This window comes from Aulonocara sp. 'chitande type north' Nkhata Bay, linkage group LG10, assembly GCF_057382095.1.
Source record: "Aulonocara sp. 'chitande type north' Nkhata Bay isolate Kocher_YH1m ecotype deep benthic linkage group LG10, A_spYH_male_GT1.1, whole genome shotgun sequence".
NCBI classification, from domain to species: domain Eukaryota; kingdom Metazoa; phylum Chordata; class Actinopteri; order Cichliformes; family Cichlidae; genus Aulonocara; species Aulonocara sp. 'chitande type north' Nkhata Bay.
Genome location: NC_141353.1, coordinates 2,659,059 through 2,677,080, shown reverse-complemented (window position 1 = coordinate 2,677,080; position 18,022 = coordinate 2,659,059). Strand labels below are relative to the sequence as shown.

The following is an 18,022-nucleotide window of genomic DNA, read 5'->3' as shown; positions in this document are numbered from 1 at the left end:
AACAGGGGGCTGTGTTCTTTTCTCGGTAAGGACACGTCACTACACTACAGCGGCGGGGTAAGGAACAAAATCTGATTGACATCCAAAGAACCAATAAGATACGAGAAAATAAAACGTTGAATGACACATAACCAATAAGCACGCAGTATGTTCTAGTCGGGGCGGGATTAGCTCTTGGTGAGGGTTGTGTGTGAAAAGTGAGTAGCAGGAGCGGAGCGGGTAAGTGTCTGAAGATTACATATTAAAAAGCGTTAGCTTTTCCAGGACTACCAGTTTTTATTTTCTGTTGCTATATATGAAGGAGATGCAGATACTTCTTTTTAAAAAATAAGCCAGGGAGTTGGCGCGTGACTGTGGTTTTCATTAAAAAGAGGCTAGCAGGTTAGCCTAGCAACTAACACACTTTGAAGTGGATGCAAGCCGGCCTGACGCTAACTAGCAATAAGACGCTGCACAAACTACAACTATGCCTGAATGCACTTTATATGTGCAGTTGTTGAGATCTGGTTTAACCGTATTAGCTGCCGTTCATTTGCGCTTTCGGTGATGTGGGTTAGCTGTCAGCACTTGAGGCTCGTTCTGATAGTGGTGCTGTCTTGAAAGCATGAGGGCTCGTTGGAGCTTAGTGGTTCGACACTTTTCGTAAAACCTTTTTAATGCACATGTGAAATAGACGGGCACAAATCCATGCAAACGGTTTCCAGAGTGTCTACTTCCTGCTTTGTGACGCCACACGTTAGTGCGTGGCCTTATGTGGTTGGGCTGGACGTGGAAGTTAACTCCTGACATCTGGATTGCTGATTCTGTTTCTTAGAACCTGACTTGGAAACATATTCCGCGGGATTTTTATACATGCATAAACATATGTCTAAAAGTGCATTTGTAGTGCCTTTTCTATTGTGCTTAGAACCATTGTCTTTCTCCCATTAGGTAGTACGGGTAGCTTTCCCTAACCTCACCAAGATGACCAAGCTGGGCTTCCTGCGTTTGTCCTATGAGAAACAGGACACGCTGCTGAAGCTACTGATCCTGTCTATGGCCGCTGTCCTCTGTGAGTCCTCTGCTCGCTGAATATGATAGCATGGACAACACTATACAACACACACATCACAATGATCCATGTAATCTTTCTTTTCCCTCCTCAGCATTCTCCACCAGGCTCTTCTCCGTGTTGAGGTTTGAAAGTGTCATCCATGAGTTTGACCCGTAAGTACTGTCTGCATCATCATTCATTACATTAATAGTTTTTCCTCCTGAAGAGTCCTGTCTCACCTTCACCTTAATGTCACAACCAGGTACTTCAACTACCGTACCACCCGCTTCTTGGCAGAAGAAGGATTTTATAAGTTTCACAACTGGTTTGATGACAGGGCTTGGTATCCTCTGGGGAGGATCATTGGTGGCACCATTTATCCGGGTAAGACCATAAATTGTCGTAAGATTCTCCTGTCGTGTGGAGCAGTTTGTGTGTTACGTGAGTTTTTGAAGGCTCACGTCAAATTATGATGGTGTGCTTCTGTTTTCTTTCTCCAGGACTGATGATCACGTCTGCTGTCCTGTACCATGTCCTACATTTTTTCCACATCACAATTGACATCCGTAATGTCTGCGTCTTCCTGGCTCCCCTGTTCTCCTCATTCACCGCCATAGTCACGTACCACTTAACCAAGGAGCTGAAGGTAAAAAGAAAATCACCCTATAACACAGACACATTGTTCATTAAGAATCATGTTGCAGGAAAACAGAGGCGGTGGTTTACGACACCAACTGTCTGCCATCTATAATCCAGTTTTGAGATCCTTCCCAGACGCCTTAACACCTACTCACATCCTGGGCCATCTGACCTCAGGAAATCGCATGATAGGGTGGGGCCAGGTTTCCCAATGAGCTCACCCAAAACCTTGGCTGATTGTGACCCACACCCATTTTCACACCTTGGCTCATGTGATTAGGTAGAGGACCATTAGGGGGTCCATTCTCCCTCTCAGACTTAAGCTCCCACAGAGCTTAAATGAAAGTGTGTGAAAGTGGCTTAAGACTGTTAGAACAAAACTGAACATGGTAAAGACTCTTTATTGCAGGACTGTGGTGTTAACCTACACTAGTTTTAACTAAGTGTGTTTTTGTCTCTTCAGGATGCAGGTGCTGGGCTCCTGGCAGCTGCCATGATTGCAGTGGTGCCTGGTTACATCTCTCGTTCTGTTGCTGGCTCCTACGATAATGAAGGTAACAGAAACTCAGTGGCTGCTCATTTTATTCATCAGTCAGAAAGTGCTTTTTCCCTGGTAAACTATGTTATATATTCAGTCAATAATGAAAGTAAAGCTGTAGCATTAGAGGATATACACCGAAAGTGCAAAACAGTATAATAAGAAAATGATCCTCCCTGCTCAGGTATTGCCATCTTCTGCATGCTGTTGACCTACTACATGTGGATCAAGGCTGTGAAAACAGGCTCAGTGTATTGGTCGTCCATGTGTGCGCTGGCTTACTTCTACATGGTGAGGAGATGCAGCTGATCTGCATGTTGTACTGAGTGCATTACGAGGTGACTTTGGTCATGAAATGGTCTCTGTGTGCATTTAGGTTTCCTCCTGGGGTGGCTACGTGTTCCTCATCAACCTTATTCCCCTCCACGTCCTGGTTCTGATGCTCACAGGCCGATTCTCACACCGCATATATGTGGCTTACTGCACAGTCTACTGCCTGGGCACCATCCTCTCCATGCAAATCTCTTTTGTTGGTTTCCAGGTAAAAAGAACAATCTCATTTCATCACCTGACACACCCTCCTTCCAGGACGGTTTTTTGTTAAAGATTAAAAAGTAGTGATATTCTCATGATGAGAAGTTTCACTTTGCTTTGTATCACACTGTTCAGTTCCTTGTCTCCCTTTTTTCATTTACCAGCCGGTGCAGTCATCGGAGCACATGGCAGCCTTTGGCGTGTTTGGTCTGTGCCAGATCCATGCTTTTGTGGACTACCTGCGCAGCAAACTCAATGCTCAGCAATTTGAGGTGCTGTTCAAGAGCGTCATCTCTCTGGTGGGCTTTATCCTGTTGTCTGTAGGTGCTGTTCTCATGCTGACAGGTAAGAGGATTAACAATAACAGTAATGAATGGGAAAACCTTTCTAAAAGCTTTTGACGTGACATGATAAGCACGTTTCTGTCAGGTAAAATCTCTCCGTGGACCGGGCGTTTCTACTCCTTGCTGGACCCTTCCTATGCCAAGAACAATATTCCCATCATCGCCTCTGTGTCCGAGCACCAGCCTACCACCTGGTCCTCATACTACTTTGATCTGCAGCTCCTAGTCTTCATGTTCCCAGGCAAGGCAGCAAAAGCACAGCGTAGCACTGGCTTAATATTCTGTAATCACTCTATATTTCATTCCAGTTTACCTTTCTCTTCTTACAGTCGGTCTGTACTACTGTTTTAACAACCTGTCGGATGCCAGGATCTTCATCATCATGTACGGCGTCACCAGCATGTACTTCTCAGCTGTCATGGTACTGCTGCCTAAATGCCCTTCTTTTATTTTCTGTAAACGTGTGTGTGTGTTACACATGCCATCTGAGACAGTTGTTTGCTTCTGGGATTTTAAAAGCAACCTGATAGCATCACTTTTACACCATTAAATGTAACCGAAGCAAACAAGAAATGGTGTCTAGGATGTTGTATGCGCCCCGTCTGTGTCATATGTTGGTTGTTTTTGTTTTTTTAACTGCACTGCTTGTTTCCTCCTCAGGTGCGTCTGATGCTGGTACTCGCTCCGGTCATGTGCATCCTGTCAGGCATCGGCGTGTCCCAGGTTCTAACCACTTACATGAAGAATTTGGACGTCAGCCGGCCAGACAAAAAGAGCAAGAAGCAGCAGGATTCCACCTACCCAATCAAAAATGAGGTGAGTTGGCTGACAGGATAAGCTTGCTGTGTAAGGTGGTGACAGTGACTTTTGTTATGCCATGGTCGTGTTGTGACATGAAATCTGTGCATTCGGACAGGTTGAACCTGTACAAAAAAAAAGAACTACTGATTATTTTAAATAATCCATCATTGTCAAGCTCTCAGCTCAGTGTTTTATAGTCTTGATTTTCATGTTTAAAATCTTGTCCAAGAGAACACAAACCTTTTCTTCTCTTCTTGTATTTGATATTTCATGCAACTTGAAACAGATACTACACTTAAAGGTGAATTGTTGTATAATTACTGTTAGGTTTACAAACAATTGTGGGGTAGGTACACTGCATTGTTGAAGGTTGACAACCTTGACCAAATAAATGTGTTTAGTTGAGATTCTTCCTCATGATTTAGATGATTTTTCAGTGTAGCGATGGGTGCAAAGCTACACCAGTCTGACCTGCACCTGCCAAGAAATATAACTATGCATTTACACAGATCTCAACAGCTATGATAGATCTGCTTGATGGTAATATGCAGTGTGACCTCAGTGTGTTGACAGCACAAAGATGAGACCTCTATAAAACAAAATGGAATTTGCTGCAATTGCATCTAGTTTGTGCTAATGTTAGTATCCTGGCAGTCTTGATGTGCTGTTGACAAAATGTATAGACTCAGTGTTTCCTCCTTCGTGCGTCTCAGTGTCAGTAAATGTTGTTCAAAATTTGTTTGCTCCAAGTCAACATAAGCACTCCATTTTACTTGTGCCTGCAGAGCAATGCAGACACTCCCACAAAAATTATAAGTGCAACAACAACGTTACTCACTAGAGGGAATTAAACACACAAATGAGACTTTAGAAGGTTCTCTCTACACTTTCTCACTTGAGTATTTGGCTGTTTTCACCTTTGAGACAAAACTCAAAGATCAGAGAAATCTCCTCCCATTCTTTATTTCACACTCCCTCAATTTATTCCATTACCCGTTAAGTGGCCCAGTTCCTGGTTTTAAACTACCTGATCCCAAATAAAGTGTAGTAATAATGAATATAAAAGCATGTTGACATGTCTGTGTAAACCTACCAGGTTGCCAGTGGGATGATTCTGGTAATGGCTTTCTTCCTCATCACGTACACGTTCCACTCTACCTGGGTGACCAGCGAAGCCTACTCCTCTCCATCGATTGTCCTGTCAGCCCGTGGAGGTGACGGCAGCCGCATCATCTTTGATGACTTCAGAGAGGCCTACTACTGGCTCCGCCACAACACACCTGAGGTCAGTTAATCCCACGTGAGGAAGAAAAGGTTGATCATTAAACTATAGATCGTTGTCATGAGTGATCAGCAGTCACAGCCGTTTGATCAGATTTCCCATCTGCGTGTCTGAGTGTTATTTTTCCTATCCAGGATGCCAAAGTCATGTCATGGTGGGATTACGGATATCAGATAACTGCCATGGCTAATCGAACCATTCTAGTGGACAACAACACATGGAACAATACTCACATCTCCAGAGTTGGACAGGTGAGCTGGGTGACCTTTAAGGTGAAATTGTCTATGAAATGCTGCTGTGCTGACCATGCTGCCGTTTCTTTTGCAGGCCATGGCATCGACAGAGGAAAGGGCCTACGAGATTATGAGAGAGCTCGACGTCAGTTATGTTCTGGTCATCTTTGGAGGGCTGACGGGCTACTCTTCAGATGGTACGCCGCCTAATACTTTATAACTAGTGCAGCATGTAAGGTGTTGTGTTTTTAAGCTTCTAAATAAGTGAAATTGAATTTTAGGAGTTCCATTTTTTTGTCAACTCATTAAACATTCAGCACATGAAGTAAGACATTGCTGTTTGGACGGTTATGAGCACCTTTCTAATTGGTGTATGTGTTTGCATGACAGACATCAACAAGTTTCTGTGGATGGTCCGTATTGGAGGAAGTACAGACACCGGCAAGCATATCAAGGAGCACGACTACTACACTCCCACCGGAGAGTTCAGGGTGGACCGCGAGGGCTCGCCAGTCCTGCTTAACTGCCTCATGTACAAGATGTGTTACTACCGCTTTGGCCAGGTCTACACAGAGGCCAGTGAGTGCTTCTAGTACCTTCTACCCCTAGTCTGATCTATTTATCACTTTATATGAGCCTCCTAAATTCCAACTGGAGGAATGTGATTCAGAAATTAAAAAAACAAAACAAATACACAGCCAGTGGTTTTTCTGATTAATTCTGGTTCCCTCTTTTGCAGAGCGCCCACCTGGTTATGACAGAGTGAGGAATGCCGAGATTGGGAACAAAGACTTTGAACTGGATGTACTGGAGGAGGCTTACACAACAGAGCACTGGCTGGTTAGGATATACAAGGTAAACAAGCTAACTTTGTCTCTATAACAGTTGTTATAGTTCTGTATTTTCATGTTGAGTGTTTGGTTCCAGATTGTTTCCATTGTAGGTTTACTCATTTCAGTTTTTATCACTTTGTTTTTCTGATTATTAGAATATGAGGGGAATTATTGCTTAAAACTGAATCAAGCTTCTCACATGCTTATCTTACATTATAGTAAACATTGTTTTTAATTTAATGAAATGTTATATGACTAAACTATAAAAGCTTAAGTTTACTGATTAATGCAAATTCTTGTGATTTTACCTTTTAAATCACTCAAAGATTAGTTTGTTTGAGGACGGGCTTTTTTTGTTTTTTGTCTTTTTAATAAAGTGACCTTTCCACAGTTTAAAGTTAAACTGTGTAAACATCTAAAATCAGTTTCAGAACAGAACTTTCTAAGCTAAGTGTTCTCCTGTTCTTTAGGTGAAAGATCTGGACAATCGGGGTCTTTCAAGGACATAAGGCGCACAGACAGCAGTGAAAACGGCCTTTAAGCGCACTGAACGCCTTCCTCTGTGGTCAGCAGTCGAGCGGGAAAAGAGTACCTTTTTTATATGCCTTTTGTTTGGGGGAAGAAAATGGCATCACACATGTCTCCTTTTTCTTTATAGATGATTTTCATTTTTTAAATTTTGTTTATAATGAAACCTCTCATCTGGGATCAGAGGGAGATGATGTCAAAACGTCCAGTTTGATCTAGGAAGTGTATTTTGCCAAGAGGTGGTCATTTGTGAGCGGTTGAATTTTTACAATGTGGTCAATTAAAGTGGGATTAAATCGGAATACAACTGAGTGTCTTTTTTTTTTTTCCTTCCCCGTCACTGAAATGAAATGCAGTGTAGGCTGTAGTCAGCTGTTGATATTCAGTTGGATCAGTTTTGTTGGCTGCCCGATCCTCTTGTTTCTCACGCTTTGAACAGTAGGCTAGGAGCAAAAATGTTTGTAGAGTTTACTGCTGACCAACCACACTTGAGCAGGTAATGGTTCATATGGAAAGCAAGAAAATGATTGGATTTAGTCTCCCCACTCATTTTCTGCCAGGGAACAAATTATCCATGAGCTACTCTGGAAGCTCTGAAATGTGATGGTCCGACATCAGTGAACAACAGCCAATTAGCTGCCAGAATGTAGGGTTACTTATCATAATTTTAACTCTTGCTCACTTTATAGATGGAAGACAGTTTCAATTCATTACATAGGTTCTATAAAAAGATGCACTCAAGACTTCATTTTTTAAAGACAACTTCAGAAAAGTGTTTAATTGTCGTAAAGTGTTAACTTTAGAAAAGTTAGTATTCAAGGAAACAAAGCAGGACAGCATGAACATAAATACAGTAAAATATTTCATATTAGGACAATTCAATATTAAAATCATCTTTAAAGTGTCAATTAGGTTGAGTACCAAGCATTGCTGAATACACCCCCCCTTAGAAATAGTACAAATATAGGTTTCTTTAGAGGCTGGACTTGTCCGGGAGATCCGCGACGAGTGCAGTGTTCTTTCTGTAGATGTAGGCGTTAGGATTATCATCCAGCTTCACCAGCTCAGCCAGCGATGACACGCAGGGATCGTGATCGACGAGCATCTTGGGCAGCTGGCTGGATTTCTTGTGGATGCGGGAGGAGCGGCGCACAGGTGTCAGAAACTTGAGATCATTAATGTTGCTCTTTCTCCTGGATGCACTCGTGCCGACCTCGCCTTCAATTGTTTTTCTGACACTGAAATGTTGAGAGAATCATTTTGTAAGAGTTAAGAACGAAGTGGCTCAAATACTCAACTGAATAGATTTGCTAAGACAAAGTTGACCGGCTCACCTTTGCAAGTATGGCGTTGTTTTCACGCTGTATTTGATCACTGATGCATCCTCCATCTCTGGAGTAGTCTCTATCACGTCGTCATCATCACTTTCTACATAATCCATCTCCACTTTCTGATCATCGCTTTCTTCTGCTTCATCCTTCACCTGCTTACCAGCATCCTCAGGCATGTCAATCTTCAGTTCCTCCGCTTTACATTCATTTATGCTGTCCTCCATTTCACTGTTGCATTTATCTGTCAAACCTGTGAGTTCTTATCAACACAAATGACAAATATGTAAACAAAGGCATCAGATATTTAAAGAACTGCATAATGCTGATTATTTTACCATTGCTACATCTCGATGGCGTTTCCATGGCCTCCAAGGCATCACAGAGATTCACAACAATCTATAAAACAAAGGGAGATCTTTGATGTTCAATATTATACATTTTAATCGAGCTAATTAGAGGATGAAACCATGCTCCATTTCTGCTTACATCATCCACTCTGTCTTGTGACTCAGCAGACAGATCCCCATCAGAAGTTTCTAGGTCTAGTGTAGTGTTCATGATCACTGGAGTTTGGCTGGATGCTGTTGGTCCTGCCCTCTGAGTATCTCCACAGGAAACAGTGCCTACAGCAGTGTCAGCGTTGTACATTTCCAGTCTTGGCTCAGGCATGTGGCGTGCAGCAGGCTGAGATTGAAGTTTGACGACAGGTTTTGTAGAAACGTTGGTTTTGGAGGGCTTTGCTGTCGACATGGCTGGTCTCTTGAGAGCCTTACCCTTTGAAGCCAGCCACTCAGCCAGTTTTGCTCTGTAGAAAGCACATAAATAAATTACCTTTTTTTTTTTTTTTTTTTAAATTGTAATATAGCAAACATCGCATGTATGTGTGGAACATCTTACTTTCTCTCTTCTGCAGTCTCCATAGTAAATCTGTATTGACTGATAGTGTTTGAGGCAAGAGGCTTGCTGACCTTCTTGTCAGGTTCTGAAATCTGTGTCTTTGGGTTGTGAGTCCCACCTGCCTTGGTGGGAGCCACAGTAGTGTTTCTAGAGCCAGCAGTGGTTAGTGTTGCTGGGACGATTCTTGCAGGCGGGCGAGCAGAGGAGAATCCAGCAGGATGACGACTGCTGGCAGCAGGCTTGGAAACCTGAGCAGGTCCATCAGACACAGACTTGGACCTCACTGGTGCAGGTTTTTGAGTACCATGTCTCTGCATCTCAGCAGCAGATTTGGACCTTCTTCTTGCCATTTTTCCAGGCCTTTGGTTCTCCATTTTCAGTGCTGATGGGTTAGGATCCATCATACCTGCACTTGCCTTCCAAATAGACCCAATTTTTGACTGGACAATCTTTCCTTTATACATTCCTAGAGCATTCCTTGATAACGACACAGCAGCTGGTGCCAGTTTCTGGGCCTCAGGCACTGACCTAGTGTCAGTTTGTTTAGCCTTAGCTCTAAGGGGCTGACTCTTTGGTAGGGTCTGCTGTTTTGGGCCATTTTTCAGTTGGAATGGCACAACAGATGTTTTCTCTCCTTTTATAATTAACTTTCTTTCATGTGCAGGCTGGGCATTTTCCTTGTTTTCCTGTTACAAAAACAACAACAACATTACATCATGATATCTTCTAAATTCAAGATGGGCTTTCAAAAAAATGTCATGTTATGTCAGCTTACTTTCTTACTGATGTGGTTCCGTCTTGAAACTGCAACTTCCATTGTGTAGCCCCTCAAAACTGCTTAAATCAGTCAGGAATGCTGGAATGTGAGCAAAGCAAGGAATACACTGCGTGATTAGTTATTAACATCATCTTGCACGCGAAGTGCTCGAAACTCAATAATTTAGTAAAACCGACGAACTTAAACTTCACTTTACGTGTTGAATACGCATATGCAGTACTCTGTCGTAAATTAACGTTAGCTAGCTAATATAACCTTAAAGAATACAAGTTGGACATAATGAAAATTTGCCGTTAGTCTCCGATAGTGGGCTAAAGTAATGCTTATATATGAAACACTGACTTACCCCTTCGTTATAATCTTCCAAGAAACCCCTCCACCTCAGCCCCACAGCTCAATCTGAGGGAAAAACACGCCTCGTTTTGCTTCTTCAGGATTTGACTTGGCGCTGCAGCGCTCCGATTGGCCACCTCTGTATCGCGAGAAACCAAAACCAACCAATAAAATATCTCCAAACTAAGCGCGAGAACAACAGATAACGTTATTCTTCCAGCCCTTAGGTTTTTATCCCCCCTTCTGTTTAAATGTTTGAACCCAAATAAAATTCCTGTAATACCGGTCCGTGCTGACCGATACACACCCAATGTTGCCCTTAAAAAAAAGAAGTCGAGACAGTTAAACACCAGCTGTCAGGAAATAGAGTTGGAACAAACGAATACACGAGAGTGTGACTTATGAAAGCCTCTACTGTATTAAGCGGTGCTTTTATGTCAGTCTTCACAAGCCTTTAACTTTGTTTTCTGCACAAGTACATAAAAGCTAATTATCTTTTTAAAATAAGCATAACAGTCAATGACTGTGTGTGATATATTAATATTACGGATCCCACGCCTCAGCACAAACACAAGATACATTTGGGATTATGCCTCGGCATGTTTTCAGAGTTTGAAAAGACCGCTGAGGATTATGGGACAGAAAAGAAACGCGCGCTCATTTGATGCACGTTATTTTCCAAGTCAAGCTACTCAATAACAGCCTTCAGAATAAAGTCGTATGAGCACATAATGGCATATATTGCATACCGAGGCGGCAATTTATAATTTTATCCATGCATTTGTTATTTGTTTGCTTATATGTGTCGCGTTCTAGGCATTTTCATTAGGTCTATTTAAATTCATAAACCTTTTTTGTGCGTAGGCTAGAAATATAGAGTAGTTTTAAAAAAGCCTTGAAAACTGTAAAGAAGTACAGTAGTTTTTGAGTTGATAAGGAACAAAAATCTTTTTCTTAAAAATACTAAAAGTATTTTATAAAATTATATAAAATTATTACCCAGTTAGCCCAAAGTATTTTATTTTGAAAGCACAACTCGGAAGCTCTTTTAAGCTTCCGCTATTGACGTTAGCAGTTCTTTTGCTACCCTCTGAAAATAAAACGATTTTTATAAAAAGGGTTTCTTTCGTAAAATATATAGAATGCAAAATCACTGCGCTGTGCCGAACTGTCCCAGTGGCAAATCTGACCCTCAGCCCCTCTTCCGGTTCCCGAATGATGCAGAAAGGTAACTGATGTTAGCATCGCAAACAGTAACCCCAAGCTAGCAAGAAGTGAGACTTTGTTATAGAGGAAACTATGGCACGCTTTTTGCAACCTTTGCATTTAACTGTTTAGTACCGTTTTTATTCAAAAGCATTTGGTAGTAAAAATGTTCGTAGGTTTGCTTTTTTGCATATTGCTAAGCACATCTGGAAGATCACGGTTTGTCATAACAGTTTGGTAAAAGCAGTGTTACAAGATTTAAGCAGGGTAGGAAATAAAGTTTTAAAAATGTAAATATCAACGAGTCAATGGCAGTTAGGTGTTCAAACTCACCGGCCAATCCTTGTAAAACTTTAATTAGTGTCTGAATTCTACCAGCAGCTTCTATAGTTTGTGAGACATATAGTCTCACAAAGAAGTATCATGTGCAGTATCCTGTGTAGAGCATGTTGGTTCACTTAGTATACAATAAAGAACTAATTGCCGATCTCCTGCATCGTTCCTCGAGAATACACAAAGCTATAACGTTGAATTTGTTACTGGAAGCTTTTGAAAATTGCCTTGTGTGATCTATATGCACTGAAGCTTCTGTGTGCATTCATAGCTTTCATATTCAAAACATTGTAAAAGCATCTCTTGTAAGACAGTCACTATACTTCTAACCCAACCTAGCAATTGTTTCCAAATTCAATAAAAATCTGTTTTTCAACATTGTATATTCAGTCAGTCTCTGTATCATTTTAATATCTGCAAATGTGCAATAAAGGATCTTGTTTAATTAGTATACAGTACTGTTGAAGTTTGTCCACAGTTTGGTTCCTTGTTTCAGGTCCAAGAAGTGGGCTGAAAAATGCCAGAGGCAAGACCTGATTGACAGATCACCAGAGCACCTGTACAGATACTACAGAGTTTGTGGGAAACATTTTGAAACGTCTTTGATTGACAGTGTAAGTACTATTGGTCCAAATTGTCCGTATTACAAGAAACAATGGAGTTTTCAGTCCTTATATAAAATCTGAAAAAATAAATTGGGGTTTCAGTTTATTTTTGTTGTAGTTCAGGTTTTACCTCATTAACGAGGTCATCGTATGTGTTTTGGTTACAGGATGCTCAGAGTACAGTGCTGAAGGATGATTCCATACCAACTGCTTTTGATATGTCAAGCCAACCTCAGAATGGACAGGCGAAGCGCACTAAACCGACGGTGGGTTAAATTAATCAGAAGTGTTCAGGGATTCCCATCAGGGATGCGAATCCCTGATAAAGTCAGACATTTTTAATTATTGATGATCTATTCTGGTTTTGCAGTATACTCAGGCTTTAATGCACCAAAGTTAAAAGAATAAATATACATGAAAATATATTTGATATAGAGCATACCAAAAACTAAACGAGCAAACCATCTTGGTGGATGGGAGGATAAATAGAGGAATATTTGTGACAGAAATGCCTACCAAAAGCAAAATGAGATAAATGCAGTTACATGGGGCACGTGACATTTAGTGTGTGTCAGCACAAAAAGAGAGGAAGAGGAAAAGCAGTCATTCTGTGCTCTCACAAAGTGAGAGAGGCATTTTGTGTTTGCATATAAGGGGTGAAGATAATAGTAGCCGTTGCATGTTATACAAACCAAAAAGAATGAATAACTACTGTATTTTTAACACAACGTGGTTCAAAAGATAGTCAACAGTTCTTGTATGGAGCAATAAGAGTGAGCAATACAGCTCCAAAATTATATCACGATATTTCCATCCTTCTTTTCCACTGAACTACTGTCAGTTATGACAGACTGCCTAATTTGTAATGTGAGTCTACTGACACACAGCCCCAACAGCACCGTTATAGTGCAATAATAAAGACACAGGAGTATATCCAGTGACAAATGTAAGCGTAGGCAGTTTTTTTGCTGCACATTTTAAGTAGAAAATAACTGCGTGACACTTAAACAGTAACTAAAGTAAACGTCTAACTCTTCAGGAGCCTGAACAATATTGTAACACAATAAAACTGGAAAATATTGGGATTAGGATGCTGTATCTTGGGCTGAGCTTTTTAACCAGCTGCTTAAAGCCCTGCATGTCCACCATTTAACTGCAACAGTAGTTTCCATGAGCCTTTTGGTCTTCCTGTCCTATGGAGTGTAACTCTCTTGTGCTCCAGCAGTGCTCGGTGGAGTCATTTGTATATGATGGTGTGTTTTTAAGTAATGTGCTTTGTTTGTAGTGAATGATCAACAGAGGCTGACACGCAGCTCTCAGACATGTCTGCGCTTGTCTCATGGTTGCACAGTATGAAATGTAAACGCATGGCTGTGTTATAGCAATGAAGTCGAAAAATGACTTTTTTTATATCACAAAAAATGTATACCAGCATTACACAAATGAAGACTTTATTCATGTTTAACATTATGTCTTTAAAATTGAGGAAAGATTTTAATATTCATTACAAAGACAGCTGAGAAAGGACACATACCTTTATTCATAATTAAACATCTGGATCTTGTAGTAATAGAATAGAATAGAATTCAACTTTATTGTCATTGCACATGTCACAGGTACAGGGCAACGAAATGCAGTTTGCATCCATCCAGAAGTGCTTTAGCCATGATATAGACATATTACAATATATATTAGCAATAATATAGATATGTAAGTATATTACAGAAATGGGTCTATTATGGTATGTTATAATGTACACGGTATGAAGTATGTTGTGAATATTCTATAACTATAAGTATGTACAGGCTGTAGTGAGTACAAGCTATGAACAGGATATAAATATGAAATAAAAAACTATACAGAAACATGATATCTCATGTTTCTGTATAGTTTTTTATTTCATATTTAAAAAAAAAAAAAGCATCTCATTACAGCATACATCTGTAATGAATTCCGAAAATACAAGAATTTGGTGCAGAACTTTGAATTTCTTTTGAATTTTCTTTAATTCACACAGGTTTGAAATTGGACATATTTGATTAAATAGCAAGTTTCACCTTGACCACATGCCTTTGGTAGTCATTAACAAGCATCTAGGATAGTTCTGGTAGAATATTTGATCACTCTTGGCAGAACTGGTTGGCTTCCTGGCATGGAGCTGTTTTTTACTACTATAGTCCACAAATATTCAGGAGGGTTCAGTTCTGGGCTTTGGGCCTTGCTTTTATCCACGAAGGAAGACATTCTCATGTGTGTCAGGAATCACTGTGCTGTTGATCGTACTCTGTTTAGCCACACCACAGTGCAATATCATCAACACATCAACATGCACACTCTCTTTCCTTTAGTTCACTGGGTTTCTACTGTGAATAGCTTACTCTACTAAAGCTGGGAGACTTCTGTAATATAATTGTGCTGCAAGTGTTTTGTTTCCTTCTTTTTGTTTGGTGTTATCTTCACTAAAGCTAAAAACGTGTCTGAATAACAGGCACTGCTTTTTATTTAGCACAAGCTCCTCAAGCTGGGCAGTCAGTTAAGTACTCTGTTATTCATCTTAGGAAAAGGACACTTTAAAAGAATTATTAAAGGCCTAAAATTACCATAACAATCATGCATGTTTGTAAACTTCTGACCACATGTGTATATTATGATTGTATCTCAGTGGTATATATTAACTCTTTTTTTATATCTTTTTTGGTAGACCAAAGACAATGAAATGGAAAGCAAGGGAAGGAAGAGTAAGTAGAAACATCAACACACACACAGATATTTATTAATGAAAAATGGCACTATAAACATCCCACAGGCTCATTTGTTACAGAGGAGTTGTTGAGTTTTCCTTCAAGCGTTTCCTTTTCTTTTTCAGAAATGAAAAAGTCTCAAGCAGCAACAGCTAAGGAAGACATCCCGACGTTATCAGAGGAAGAAGAATACAAAGAGTATCTGAAGTCATTATTTGAAGTCCTTCTCCTGCTGGGAGAGCAAAGCATTCCTCCTATGGGGCCTGCCAATAATAAGGACCAAGGCCTTGGGTCCAGCAGCTTTCAGGCATTGCTAGATAATCGCATCATGTGTGGAGATGAAGTCCTAAAGAAGAGGTACAATGACAACAAGGAGTGCTGCTCCACCGAACAGCTGAATCAGCTGATTGAGGTGTGTGAGAAATTCGTCCGCAGTAAGCTTGTGGAGGAAATTAAACAAAGCAGTTTTTTCTCTTTACTCACTGGTGATCCAGTGAAGATCTCGGGAGAATGGCAGCTCCCTGTCTTTGTTCGCTACGTGGACGAGTCTAACTTTCAGAGGGAAAGGTTTGTCGGATTCTTGAACTTCGAAGGAGATAGAGATATCCTTGCAGAGAAACTGCTGTCTGAAATGACTGACAAATGGGGGTTAGATATGGAAAAGTGTAGAGGACAAGCTCACTCCTGCTCAGGGACGCATTTTAATCAAATAAAAATATTGGCTGCCAAACTAATGGAGATGCATCCGAGGGCTGTGCTCACACTGAGCTCCAGTCAGTCCTTGAACATGTCGCTGGCCAGTGGGATGGCTCAGTCAGGGGTTCAGCTTGTCATGTTTACCTTTAAGAAGATTGAGTCTTTTTTCGGTCAGTCAGCGTTACTGCAGCTGGAGCTCGAGAACGCAATTTCGATTTTCTACCCTGACAACGAGGAGAAAGCCAACGAACTGAAAGAGATCTGTCGCACCGGATGGACCAGAAGAAATGATGCGTTTGAAGTGGCAGTGGATATCCTGGAGGCACTGCTACTCTGTATAGACAGCGTGCATGACAATGAAGATATGAAATGGAGTGATCAAGTCTCACAAAACGCTTTAGAGATTTCAAAAGCACTGACCGACTTTGAGTTCGTGATAGCGTTGGTTGTTCTGAAAAACGTGATGACGCTCACCCAAGCCTTTGGGAAAAATATACAAGGGAACGCAACAGAAACCCATTTAGCTGCAGCCAGTTTAAAAGCTGTGTTGCATTCTCTGAAAGAGGTGTCTGACAACATCGACGTGTATCACGAATTCTGGAACGATGAGGCTCTTACCATAGCTGCAACCATGGAAATTTCAGCGAAGCTTCCTCGGTCGTTCTTGAGGAAGCATCAGGCAGAATGTGGATCCATGCGGCCAGAGAGTTACTACAAGGAACACCTGTCTGTTCCTGTGGTGAATCACACCATCCGAGAAATGAATCGACTCTTCTGTGAAGACCACCTGAAGCTTCTCAGGTGTCTGTCGCTGATCCCTGCTGTCATAGAGCAGCACAAATCCACAGAGCCCGAAGAGGTGAATGTGCAGGCATTTAATAATGACATCCCAAATGCAGGAACCCTTTCTGCAGAGTTGCACTGTTGGTGGGTTAAATGGAACAAAAAGGGGAAAGGTGAGACTTTTCCCTCCAGTCTCCATGAAACACTGCAGCTGGCTGACGTCAAGTTCTTCCCAAACATGCTGGCGGTCTTCAGACTGATCGGTGTCCTGCCTGCCTTGGCTTTAGAGGACAACTGCAACGTGGCATACAAGCGCTTCACAATGTACATGGAGAGCACGCCTGACAGATTTAAGTCCAAAAGCCTTGCTCTTTTGAACATTAACTATGATGTTAGGTTTGATCTGGATTCATTGGCTGATACCTACGTGAAGACATACCTTGAGGTGCAGCAGGAGTCGTAGTCGGGAATCACGCTCAGCGGAGCAGAGACAGGTGTTAGATACTTCCTAACACATACAAGCGTCGCTGTGCTGGCTCCAGAAACTGAAGAAAAAATGACAAGTTCACCATCTTGTTTTGCCGATGACGGCCCTCCCTTTACAGGAAAACGGCCTCCTGTGCTGCAGCGTGGCTGCTTGGTGAACGTTGAGTGCAGCCCTGAACGCTGTTCAGGTTTTGTTTTTGTTTTCTTACACAGGTTTCCATAATTTGGATGCATTTTCTTTGTTAAAAAAAATAAAGCCATAAAATTATTCAGACGAGTGATTTCTTGCTTGAACATATCCCCTTTTACTGTGGACATTTAAAACAGCAGAAGAAGAATTTTGGCATAGTTCTTTATCGCCTTCTTCTAAATAAACCCAGTGTTCACTCCATAATAATTTAACATCAGTGACTCTTTTATGGGCGGATAGGTTAATTGGAAAATCCAAATAGGCACTAGGTGTGAATGTGCGAGTGAGTGTGAATGATTGTCTGTCCCTGTGTGTTGGCCCTGCGACAGACTGGCGACCTGTCCAGGGTGTACCCCGCCTCTCGCCCTATGACAGCTGGGTTAGGCTCCAGCACCCCCCGCGACCCTGAAAAGGGTAAGCAGAAGCGAATGGATGGATGGATGGACTCTTTTATAGCCAAACAACTTGCTGGAGTGCCTGTAGAATTGTATATATAACCTAAAAGAAGACAATTAGGTCAATTACATGCTATGTTCATTGTAAATATTACTTATAAGGGTAAAAAGCCAGTAAAGTATACTTAAGGTGAGCCATAGTCATCAAACCTGCTGCTGTGTCCTCAGAAGTCTGGACTCTTGAGTGTACTTGCCAAAGAGGAACTAGCGAGTATGCAAGGACAAACTCTGCACTTTAAACTGACAAACGCCGACTGAAAAAAAACAACTCCCGGCCAATTCAAAGGCTGATTACTTTGATGGCTAAGGTCGAAGGATAGAATTAATTCATGATGCAGCACAGAAACAATTGAGTAATTAAAAATGTAAATTATTAGATATGTCAAATTTGTATTAATTCTTATTTTGGAAAACTATTCATAA

At 41.2% G+C, this 18,022-nt stretch overlaps 3 protein-coding genes across 3 annotated transcripts; 2 read left to right on the top strand and 1 right to left on the bottom strand.

The window, feature by feature from the left end:
• Positions 1-133: 133 nt before the first annotated feature.
• On the top strand, positions 134-7,072 carry stt3a (STT3 oligosaccharyltransferase complex catalytic subunit A). Its single transcript, XM_086307794.1, has 18 exons — positions 134-219; positions 931-1,051; positions 1,146-1,206; positions 1,296-1,417; positions 1,534-1,679; positions 2,136-2,226; positions 2,395-2,501; positions 2,587-2,751; positions 2,909-3,089; positions 3,174-3,329; positions 3,418-3,509; positions 3,749-3,904; positions 4,986-5,174; positions 5,306-5,422; positions 5,499-5,601; positions 5,795-5,983; positions 6,144-6,259; positions 6,708-7,072. Exons 2-18 carry the CDS (start codon positions 964-966, stop codon positions 6,744-6,746), a joined length of 2,118 nt encoding a protein of 705 aa, XP_086163920.1. The 5' UTR covers positions 134-219; positions 931-963; the 3' UTR covers positions 6,747-7,072.
• A 445-nt stretch (positions 7,073-7,517) lies between these two features.
• Positions 7,518-10,363, bottom strand: LOC147320007 (uncharacterized). Its single transcript, XM_086307795.1, has 7 exons — positions 10,118-10,363; positions 9,769-9,849; positions 8,994-9,679; positions 8,583-8,901; positions 8,432-8,492; positions 8,100-8,355; positions 7,518-8,003 (listed from the first exon to the last, which is right to left on the bottom strand). The coding sequence occupies exons 2-7, from the start codon at positions 9,808-9,810 to the stop codon at positions 7,739-7,741; spliced, it is 1,629 nt and encodes a 542-aa protein (XP_086163921.1). The 5' UTR covers positions 9,811-9,849; positions 10,118-10,363; the 3' UTR covers positions 7,518-7,738.
• Positions 10,364-11,144: 781 nt separating this feature from the next.
• thap12a (THAP domain containing 12a) lies at positions 11,145-17,224 on the top strand. The gene is made up of 5 exons (XM_086307793.1): positions 11,145-11,332; positions 12,140-12,257; positions 12,416-12,514; positions 14,950-14,986; positions 15,115-17,224. Exons 1-5 carry the CDS (start codon positions 11,247-11,249, stop codon positions 16,929-16,931), a joined length of 2,157 nt encoding a protein of 718 aa, XP_086163919.1. The 5' UTR covers positions 11,145-11,246; the 3' UTR covers positions 16,932-17,224.
• Positions 17,225-18,022: the final 798 nt, after the last annotated feature.

Coding starts and splice junctions, on each gene's coding strand:
- LOC147320007 (XM_086307795.1), bottom strand. CDS start 9,810: ATGGAAGTTGCAGTTTCAAGACGGAACCACATCAGTAAGAAA. Junction 9,680..9,768: donor GGAACCACATCAGTAAGAAA/GTAAGCTGACAT, acceptor TTTTTGTAACAG/GAAAACAAGGAAAATGCCCA. Junction 8,004..8,099: donor ACAACGCCATACTTGCAAAG/GTGAGCCGGTCA, acceptor TCAACATTTCAG/TGTCAGAAAAACAATTGAAG.
- thap12a (XM_086307793.1), top strand. CDS start 11,247: ATGCAAAATCACTGCGCTGTGCCGAACTGTCCCAGTGGCAAATCTGAC. Junction 12,258..12,415: donor AAACGTCTTTGATTGACAGT/GTAAGTACTATT, acceptor TTTTGGTTACAG/GATGCTCAGAGTACAGTGCT. Junction 14,987..15,114: donor GGAAAGCAAGGGAAGGAAGA/GTAAGTAGAAAC, acceptor TTTCTTTTTCAG/AAATGAAAAAGTCTCAAGCA.
- stt3a (XM_086307794.1), top strand. CDS start 964: ATGACCAAGCTGGGCTTCCTGCGTTTGTCCTATGAGAAACAGGACACG. Junction 1,418..1,533: donor TGGTGGCACCATTTATCCGG/GTAAGACCATAA, acceptor TTCTTTCTCCAG/GACTGATGATCACGTCTGCT. Junction 3,905..4,985: donor CCTACCCAATCAAAAATGAG/GTGAGTTGGCTG, acceptor TAAACCTACCAG/GTTGCCAGTGGGATGATTCT.